Genomic DNA, 10,715 nt, shown 5'->3' with positions numbered 1-10,715 from the left:
ACCTTTTTATCCATATATCAATAGTTTTTGTTAACGTCTGCATCAGATGTTAACAGCCAGTCACATTCATTTATTCTCTGGGGGTCTTATAGTCACCCACATCAATATTAAGTCACAAATTAACATCACACTGTCACTTTACTGCAAATGCCATGCACACCAATAGCATAGTCCATACAAAATGGAAAAGACAAATCAATGTACAGCATAACCCAGTCCTTTCCATGACTAATGTTAGTCCTGTATCATAGAAATAGGCCCTTGATTAATAAAGATTACACCAAGCTGTTGGCATCTGCTTAATTGTTCAATGAACTGGATGCAGTTTTATTCCCAGTTAAGAACAGAATTTCAGCAGATTGGTATGAAGTATGCAGTGAGGTACTGCACATGATTGTACCCATTTTCTCTCTTGTATATTGGATTTGACAATCAACTGGCATTCAATTATGGCGGCACAGCAGGTAGTGATGAAGTCACAGCTCCAGGGTCCTGGGGTTGTGTGTTTGAGCCCCGCTCTGTGTGACTGTCAGTGAAAAGTTTGGTGTGTTCTCCCTGTGTCCGCGTGGGTTTCCTCCTGGTGCTTTGGTTTCCTCCCACGATCCAAAAATACACGTTGGTAGGTGGATTGATTACTCAAACTGGCCATAGGGGTGTGAGTGAGTGAATGTGTGAGTGTGTGTCACACTGGGAAGGGCTGGCGCCCCCTCCAGGGTGTATTTCTGCTTTGTGCCCTGTGGTTCCAGGTAGGTTCCAGACCCACAGCGACCCTGAATTGTATAAGTAGTTACAGAAAATGAATGAATAGCATTCAAATCTTGATTTTTTATGAGCATGCAAGAGCTTGTTATCATTTAACATTTATGATATCCATTCATTGTCTGTAACCACTTATCCACTTGGTACAGAGCCTAACTGGTATCACTGGGTATACACCCTGGAGGGGGCGCCAGTCCATCGCAGAGTGACATATACTCCCACATTCATTCACTCACTCATACCTATGGACAGTTTTGAGTAGCCAATCCACCTAGCAATGTGTGTTTTAAGATTGTGGAAGGAAACCCACACAGATACAGGAAGAACTCCTCACAGACAGTCATCCAGAGCAGAGCTTGAACCCCCAACCCTAGGACCTGCGTTTGTGACACTCACACAATTTTTTGGGCATAATATCAATGACCTTCAGTGCATAACTCTTTTCATGACACTAATGAAACAAATCAATATTAATTATTTGCTGTTCTGTATGTGCATTTGTGCTCACTCCTAAACAATATAGGTCATTTAACAATGAGGGAAGTTTCTGATTATTATACATTGTACAAGATTAAATAGCAGTACAGACAAAATGCTGGTTCTACACAATTATTTCTTTCTCTGTAGTCAACATGATTTATGATGGCACACTCATAACTTCTGATGTCAGATTTAAAGGATTTAAATGGGCAACTGTGGGACTGTCAAGAAGGTTCCCTGTCAAACCATTTAGTTCAGTAGGGTTAACCTGGGTTATTATTACAACAGAGTCAGTATGTTAAACTTTGACTCATTGTCACATTTCAGATAAATAGTTCAAAATTAAAAGAAAAATAAATTATTTAACTGTCCACTTTGTTTAATTACAGACTAATGTTCAAGTCAGCATAGGTTTGTAGTTCAGGACTAAGTCAGACCAAAGCAAGAGTAGCTTAAAAAAAAAAACATATCCTGAAATGTTGGACCACCTTTAACTCAACTCTTCTTTTGAATTCCTCAGTCATCTACACCATGTTCCATTGGGATGGTCAACACTGCCTAGGTCTGATTTTGCAGGTCCACTGGTTCTGTGGCTAGAGGACTGTGTGACGGCAACCAACATCTTTGCCACAATTCATCCCATGTAACACGGGTCACTATTGAGGCCATGAAATGATCTGTAGATGTTGAGCAGTCTCCAATGCCCAGGACTGATTCTGCCTCCACAAGGGCTCCTCTCCTGTGGCCCAGAGATTTGGATGATGCAGTTAATCAACACTTATGACTCGACTCTATGGTTGTTGTATTCTGGGTTGGTCAGCACTAACCAAGTGCAGTTCTGCCTGCCCGCTGACCAGAGAAATGATCCAGAGATTTGGGTGCCAGAGTTAATCAACACCTTTGACTCAGCTTGTTGAGTCCTTCAGTGCTCTATGCTTGTTGTCCACTGGGTTGGTCACCACTGCCCAGGTCTGACTCTGCTTCCCCACTGACTCCTCTCCTGTGGCCAGAGAACTGGTCCAGAGATTTGGGTGAAGAATTCTGGTTTCTCCAACATAAGCAGCTGGCCAAATCTGCTCGGAAAGATGGTGTAAAGACCCCATAGATGACTGGATCACAACATGTATTAAGGTTTCCAAAAACAAAGAAGGCATGGTGGACGTACTCCGGGATCACCTGCAGCATCTGAGGCTGGAACCAGTACCAGATTCCAAGCAGGTAATACGGGGTCCAGCAGATCACAAAGGAGGCAACAATGATGATGGTCATTTTTAGGGTCTTCATACGGGCTTTGGGGATCATGTCTGTCCCACTGCGTCTCAGACAAGGCTCTCCTGCTAAGGAGACATAAAATATGGTTATACCTTGAAACAGGTCAATGATACAATAATTTCATGAGATAGATGGTCCCTCACCCTTGTCCTTGCTCCTGTTCATTTGCCGGTTGATCTCCACCAGGATATGTGTGTAACAGAAGCTCATGACAAGCAGAGGGAAGACATACAGGGTGAAAAATTGAAACATGTTGTACACTGTCTCCTGCCAGTGCTGCTGGAAGCTTCCATGTGTGGCGCACTGGACAAAGTCCACCCCTTCTGCCTTGATCGCCCGGAAAATGAACAACTGTCACACAGAGAGACAAATGAGCCAGTATATGTGATCAAAGGCAAAAGAGACCATGTACAATGTCATGTTCTGGCTGCATAATATTCAAGTCATTACTGATAATGCAGTTAAAGCTCCACAAATGACATGGAATTGGGTTTTCAGATCTTTTTGTTGATTCAGTAAAATTATTAATTGAATATATTGATATAAGGGCTGTAATATTTTAAATTGTTCATTGATTAAAAGAATAAGAATAAATTACTTAAGAATAAATTGTTCATTCTGTTAAACTTAATATGATATAATGTGATTTTTTTCTGTATAAATGATTATTCTTAAACTCGGTCAGCTAGTTTTTCATTACAGATGTTTTGAGGGAGAAATAAAGGACTCGTGTTCTCCTGGACACTTTGCTAACGTTAGTTCTATCTAAAAGCAAAGCTGTAAGTTCAGGATTTCAGCAATGACCTGCAGCTCTCAGCACCGCGGCAAAACAAACCCGTGTAGGAGGGACTGTGACTCCATTGGCTGCAGCACTGAATGATGGAGAGCTAAGTCTGGCTACTGATTGACTAAATAAAGGTGATGGCCAATGAGAAGCGCGTTCTGTCCGATTTGGATTGCGCATGCGCAGAACATCATGTTTCAGTGTATGTGGCAACCAGATTTGTGTGACTTGCCAGATTTAGACTGCGAATGCGCAGGTCTTCATACTTATAGCAGAAGATATGTATTTATATTCAAGAGTGAGTAACTTTAAACTCACATAAACACGAGTAAGCCTTTCCTTACTGTCCTTTACAGTTTTAAACAATTGGCGTACCGGCAAAGTGTGTTTATTTACAACTGGCTAGATCCGTGTTGAGGTAGTCTGTTTAAACAAAGCATGACGAATAACGATGTGGGACAAACATGACGTTCAGCCAAAAAGGGCTGTGTCTCTATAATTATGCTTAAAGAAGAAATAAGTAGAATATCGGAGCTATCAGCAAAGTGTATAAAAGTATGGTGTTCTGCACATGCGCAGTCCAAATCGGGCAACAGCGCAAATCTGGTAGCGACATGGTTCATTTGAGTGAACGGAGTTAACTCAACCTTCTCTCTGTACGGCTTTGGTCCTCTGTTTAGAGAGTATCTGCCCCTCCCTCCATCTGAGGGAGAAGTGCGGAGCGTCTGTCTGTCTAAAACATATTGTCAGTCACAAAAACCGTAAATACCATATCAGTTCAAAACACAGCATGGCTATTAGTGTCCAACCCCATCCACGCCCGCAGCTGTGAAGGGAATGTGCGTTTGTGCGGAACACAAGGAGAGAAAGGAGAGTGTGTCCGCACACGTGCGCTCTCATGCAGGGAATTAACTCTGGCTGACTGGGTGGGCCCTGATCCAATTTAGGTACGCCCAGGTATCTAGTGATATTGTATTAGAGGCAAAAGGAAAAAACACTGGCTGACTTCACTGGTCTTAGAGGAAGTTTACTAGCTTTGACCCACCCAACTTGAGAGCATCGTGATTGGGAATCACTGGGTGGGTTTTTTCACAATTAAACATTGGTTTTAAAAAAAGGTGAAAAAAAAGATTTAGTCCAAAAGTACACATCCTATCATATGTTCTACAGATTACTTGTGTTGTTTGTTATTGTGTTTTTATATTAATGGGAAAAGGTCAAAAATACACCGGTGCTGAAGGTAATTATAAGAGATTCTATTCACGGTTACTAAGTTTTGCTTTGTTTCAACCCATTATCTTTTTTATTGTAAGAGAGCTTTTAACTCAGTTAAAAAAAGACATGGGGAGAATGAGAGCACTGACCTTGTGTTAATGCATTTGCAAAAAAAGACATGTGCCCTTTACAAAGTGACAACAAAGGCTAAGTGAATCCCTGTTCTGTTAAATCGGTTCTAGCAACTGAAAAGATACATAAAACTGCCATATTCCATTTTTCTTTTCTTTTCATACACGTGGCACTGGAATAGCAGTGATCAGTAGACATCAGATCAAAAGTGTCTGGTTTACAGTGAGGAAGCACCAAAACACTGGTGAACAAAGCAATAGTCTACTGATGCAATCAAGAAACCTGGACACATTTTTTCCAACATGTTGTCATAGTTATCAATTTGAAAAAGTGAAAACCACTGATACACTGTCAGAAAAAAATTCACTGAGGTGGTAACTTTCACTGTCACTGTGGTGATACCCACAAGGAAACATATTCTGTAGCTTTATTAGGGAATACTGTACCTTATTGATTTATAATTGTAGATTGCAATCTCCAGGACTTTTTATCGTGTTCTTTTATTTTTCACAGTTCTTTAATGAGTAATTACAAATATTCACGTCTCCTTCTGGAGGAGAGAATGTGTTGTACCTTTAGGGAACTGGACATGTATGTGAGCAACAATAACGTACCTCTATCGTAACTCTATATTTTTCTGAGAGTGTGTAGGCTCCAAAGCAAACAAAGTGTGGTAGTTGTTTTAAAAGCATATATAAACCCATGTACATAAGGGACATAAGGTAAAACCAGATATGAAAAATGACCCAATGCACATTTCCTCATGCGTGATTTTGTATGCCTGCCAGGGGATCTGCCTCATTTATCATTATTGATGATGAGAAGGTGCAGAGCAGCAGAAGAACTCAGACGTGTATAGAATCTTCAAGGCGAAGGACTAACCAGCTACTTCATATGTGAGTGAACAACACAAACTTCACTATATCCTGTCAGGAGGTGTGCCAATAGTCTGTATACCCGTCCTCAGGCACAATGATTGATGTTTCTAGGGACTGTGCATTTGGGTTCCAAAGGGTGCAAGGTGATCTTTCACATAAGGGCAAGCCTGCCCTGTTCCTCCAGGTTGGAGTTCCCCTAAACATATGCTTCCCCAGTTTCCGTTTACAGGACTGCGTTTGTGGTCACCCCATGACATTCCCAATGCAAAGTGAGGGCTAAAAGGTTATAATATAACCCTGCACTGGGCTGTGGGGCAGTGGCACTGTATTCTAAGTAGTGCACTTAATTATTTTGGGATGAGCAGAAATAGTATGTGTGATTCAGATTGAATGCAGTGTAATTCTCACAAAAAAAAAATTATCATAAAACTTTATTAGAATAGTAGTAGAAGATTCAGCAGCTAATATTTTTTTTCATTAAAAATGGAAATCTGGGTGTGCATTGTTCCAGAAACATTTGCAGCAAATGCAGATGTTTTGAGCAACAGAATTCAGCTGACAAAACCAGATACAAAACTTTTATTTAAGTTTGGGAGTTATATAAGACAAGGATTGTCCATCAGCTACACAGCAAATTCTCCAGTGTTAAATCAACACATTTAGTGCTAAATTAACACTGTTGGTGTAGTAATTTAACACTCTCTAACTTAAGTTAACACTAATGGTGTTGATTTGACACTGGAGAATTTGCTATGTGAGCTGTAAGTGATCCTAGGGGTTTGCATTAAACCCGCCTCTGCTGAGAGATGAGGTCTGTGCTATAAGACAACAGATCAGTAAAATATGCTAGAGATAGGCCATCGCACATATAAATAAAAAAATTAAAAAATCATAGCTCATTGGCATTCTGTGTAGGAATGCACAAACACACACACACACACTTTTTATATGCCACCAACCGTGTCAGGGAAATGCATTTTCTCTAGATTGACATCACCCTGTGTGTTATTTTGAAGTGTGTAGATGTTTTCTGTGTAAACATAAATTTCCAGCGCAGTTTGACAGAGGAAAACTCAGTAATTTGTTCAGCTGCTTGAAACAGATCCAAACCCATACTCAATGGATTCTGTGTGTGTGTGTGTGTGTGTGTGTGAGAGAGAGAGGGAGAAAGAGTGAACGTGTGATAGAGGGAGAGTGGGGTGGAAGGTGTATCGATCATACAGCTCACCACCCACCTTTCAATCCTGAACCAAGCTTAATCTCAGTCTTGTTTCCTCCATGAAAGACTGACTCATCCAGCCATTTCCTAACCTCTCATTCCCATAGCAAATTATTCATCACTCCTTTAATGCATTTCAAGGCCTAGGTCACGTTCACAGGCTGCCTGGAATGAGAGCTCCTGTACTGAATTGAAGATGTGGAGAGCTGCTTCTTTATCAGCTGAGATGACTATTAGACTGAAGAGGCACTACCAGGCAAATCCTCTAAAATTTTAAACAAGAACCTGCAGGTTACTGTGGCCTCTATCTGGTATCACTGGAGCATTCATGTCCTGTGTGAGGAGGAGCGCTGATGTGGAATAAGTCTTTGCTCTTTTCAAAGTTAAAGCTAATTAGCTGACAGAGACCTGCCCTGTAATCACTTTGAAGAAACTACCCATTCCCTGCGTTCCTCTAGGCCATAAGATAAAGTGTGTGTGAATTTGGAAACACCCATACTGTGACGTGTATTTACATGAGGAATACAAACACAAAACCTCCATTTAATCCCATAAGGCATAAGTATTATCTGAAAACACAGGTACACAAATACATGCTTTTTACAGGGGCATAACTACAGGGGGCTGGAGTTATGTCCAGGTAGGCTCTGGACCCACTGCGACCCTGAACTGGATAAGCGGTTACAGATAATGAATTAATGAATGAATAATCTGGAGCATTTCTATTGGTTCATTCATCAGGAATATTTCACACAGTGAAGGACGGCTTCGGTGTCCAAATTATGTAGGAAAGTAAAATGCCACAAAAACGTTGACATGTTTTTAGTTGGACAGAGACAAAATAAAGGATTCTCATATATTCCAAACATAATGGATACTATCACCATGGCAACAACTTCACAGAAACATACAACTTTTGGTCAAGTTCTGTCGTTACTTTACCCCAGTTCCGTAATGAAGTGTGTTTATATATTTTTGGACTTTCAACAGCATCAAGTAAACACCATATTAACATGCCTTCATGGACTTGTAGTCTGTAAGAAGTTTGTGGTATTGTGCTAGTTTCTAAGGGTGGCCAGGTCGTAAAGTACAGTGCCAGAGTATGGTTGTTCTCCTCCCCACTCCCCTGCTGATCTGCACTCACACTGTGTTTTAATGTTTCAAACCCGACCACGCTTACATCATCAGACTGTTGCTTTTATTTTGAATAAAGGTGTGCACTTATGTTTTGTGGCTTATTTGGAATGGTTTTATCTGTAGTGACTCTTAGCACTCGCAAAGATTTATTGATTATGCAGCACTGAGCTTTTCCTTTAATGTTACTGCACGTACAACATGTTTTTGGAGGACAATACTGAGATATTTTGCCAAACACTACCAGCAAACCCTGCTCCTCTGCAGTCATCCCTGTATGTCTTTGAGGAGGCCAGACTGATTCCTTTGCCTCTGCGTGTGTTGAACTGTGCCCTTGCCCACTTGAGGAGGCGGGCCCGTGCACAGTTTTGCGTACCTTGCACAGGCCTGGGCACAGTACAGAGTACTCACACTCATCAAACTAAATGGACTTTGGGAGTCAAGCATGCCCAGACACAGATTGTCTAGTTTGAGTGCACTCTAACATAAGCTGTGATCCAAAATCAAGACTGAGGCTTTAGAAGAAATGGTCCTCTGTAGGGGGTTCCTCCGAGGATTCTTCCATAGGAGCCGACAGCTCTCTCAAATGGAACAGACTGAAGGCTGCACTGTGATATTAAGGGAGAGACTGTGTCTCACGGCTGTGGTGCGTAACTAAAACACATTTCAGCTTGAAGCTTTATTTAATGGAAAAAGATGAGATGAATCAGTTTGTAATAATTAAAAATACTTTAGGGAAGTGTTAAGGCACACTCATGTCTGAGAATTTATCCAATCTAGTTTCTTTATTTCCTCTGTGATATTTGGAATGTAGAAATAACAGCAGAGAAATACAGCACTCTAAAGCTACAGCCTCGACTTTGGAAAGAAGCTATAGTTTATAACTAGTGAATTTTTAACTGTGTTAGAGAAAACAAAGCCTAATACTGAAAAAACACTGTAAAAATTACATTCAAAGGATTAGGTACAAAGAAGGATCTTGTCTTTTAATATGATGATGAGACCTGGAGGTTGTGGATTCAAGTCTTACCCCGGGTGACTGTCTGTGAGGAGTTTAGTGTGTTCTCCCTGTGTCCACATGGGTTTGCTCCCACAGTTCAAAACACAGTTCATTTACTATGTGTTACTTATGTGATAGAAAGACATATAAGTGTTATACTGACCTGTGGGGAAGCGAGGACCAGACTGAGCGTCCATGCGGTCAGCAGCATCCTCCTGTTCCTGCGTCCTGCGTCCAGAGCGTCCAGGGGGTGCAGAATGGCATGGTGCCGGTCCAGACTGACCACAACCAGAATGAATGCTGCCGAGTGCATGGCAAAGAGCTTGAGGAAGCACAGCAGCTTGCACATGGCATCTCCTGCGTACCACTGCACTGTCACATTCCACACAGCATCCAGTGGCATCACCACGAAGGTCATGACCAGGTCAGCAGAGGCCAGGCTACCAATGAGGGGCCGCAGGTGGGATGCAAGCCGGCGGCCACGTCCCCTCGTAACACTGAGCAACACTGACATGTTACTGACTGCTGCAAACACAAACAGCACCAGGGTGGCCACCACTCGGAACCGAGCAGCTGTTGTGAAAGTAGGGGTCTCCCAGTCCCGCGGAAGCAAGGGGAGAGTGACATTCAGCAGAGAAGAGTTGTCCAAGAGGCTTGGGGCACTGGACAGCAGAAGGGTCATGTTTCCAGACATCCTGGACCTAAAGAGTACACACATTATTTATTATTTTTCTGTTTATACATTATTTGAAAATGCTCTTTTTTAAAATGTCCTGATGAAGAGTGTAAATGGTCCTGGCTGGATTTATTTGAATCAAAGATCACTCTCAGCCTTCTCTGCATGTTCCAAAGTAGCCCTTATAATTAGTGAATTCAGCTAATGAAAAGTGCACCAACTGTGGGCACAGACATTTAATTGCATTGAGCGTTGTGCAGTGGAGCAGCGAAAGATCTGTCGAGTCATGGAGCACCTTTCAACATTTATGGGATGAGCTGAAATGTCATTTGTGATCAGAATGGATAATTCATTAATAATAATAATTATAAAAATGAAAATAATAATACATGTTATTTATTGGCACCTTTTTTTTAATGCTCAGTGTCGCCTTACATCACATATAGTAATTGGTTGGTGTTAAAATGAGAAAGCCAGTTTAATAAGTTGAGTTTTAAGGGTAGTTTAGAATTCTGCAGTAGAGTCTGGTACATGGGTATGAGGGGGAAGTGTGTTCCAGAGTTTGTGTGCAGCTTAGGAGATGGACCTGGCACCCACTGGGCTGAGATTGATGCCTGGTAAAGCCAAAAAACCTGTTGATGAAGACCCTAAAGAACAAGAGGGAGTATAGGTCTGGAAGGGCACTGTGAGATAGGAGAGAGACCATGAAGAGATTTGAATGTAAGCATTAATATTTACATTAATCTATTGTGACACAGCGAGAAAGTGTAGCTGAATCAGCGAGAGTGTAACATGACAGTGACAGTGAGGTGTTTAAAAACTAATAGTCGGATGTTGTGTTACTATGTAATGTTGGTCAGCCATGTTATTTAGTTTCAGGTGCTGCACATCTCGTATATTCACAGCATAGACAATTGCCTTCAGATGACCCCAAAGATAAAAGTCTAAGTCTAAGTGGGTCAGATCGGGATCCAGGAAACTGTTCATCTAGGAATGCTTGGATCTGACACCCACAATGTGGTGGTGCACCATCTTGCTGGAAAAACGCAGGGAATGTGCCAGCTTCAGTGCATAAAGAGGGAAGAACATCATCATGTAGCAGTTTCACATATCCAGTGGCCTTGAGGTTTCCATTGATAAAGAATGGCCCCACTATCTTTGTACCC

The 10,715-nt window shown here is 41.6% G+C and overlaps 1 protein-coding gene across 1 annotated transcript; it reads right to left on the bottom strand.

The window, feature by feature from the left end:
• Positions 1-2,169: 2,169 nt before the first annotated feature.
• Positions 2,170-9,567, bottom strand: LOC136699418 (gonadotropin-releasing hormone II receptor). Its single transcript, XM_066674121.1, has 3 exons — positions 9,037-9,567; positions 2,655-2,862; positions 2,170-2,576 (listed from the first exon to the last, which is right to left on the bottom strand). Exons 1-3 carry the CDS (start codon positions 9,565-9,567, stop codon positions 2,170-2,172), a joined length of 1,146 nt encoding a protein of 381 aa, XP_066530218.1.
• Between the last annotated feature and the right edge of the window lie 1,148 nt (positions 9,568-10,715).

The sequence above is a fragment of the Hoplias malabaricus genome, chromosome 6 (assembly GCF_029633855.1).
Source record: "Hoplias malabaricus isolate fHopMal1 chromosome 6, fHopMal1.hap1, whole genome shotgun sequence".
Taxonomy (NCBI): Eukaryota; Metazoa; Chordata; class Actinopteri; order Characiformes; family Erythrinidae; genus Hoplias; species Hoplias malabaricus.
Note: the sequence above shows the minus strand (reverse complement) of the source record. Positions and strands in the feature narration are given on the sequence as shown.

Excerpts from the sequence above, each read along its gene's own strand:
- LOC136699418 (XM_066674121.1), bottom strand. The coding sequence starts at position 9,567 with ATGTCTGGAAACATGACCCTTCTGCTGTCCAGTGCCCCAAGCCTCTTG. Across the intron at positions 2,863-9,036 it reads TGGTCCTCGCTTCCCCACAG|TTGTTCATTTTCCGGGCGAT; the intron begins GTCAGTATAACA and ends TCTGTGTGACAG. Across the intron at positions 2,577-2,654 it reads GAACAGGAGCAAGGACAAGG|CAGGAGAGCCTTGTCTGAGA; the intron begins GTGAGGGACCAT and ends ATGTCTCCTTAG.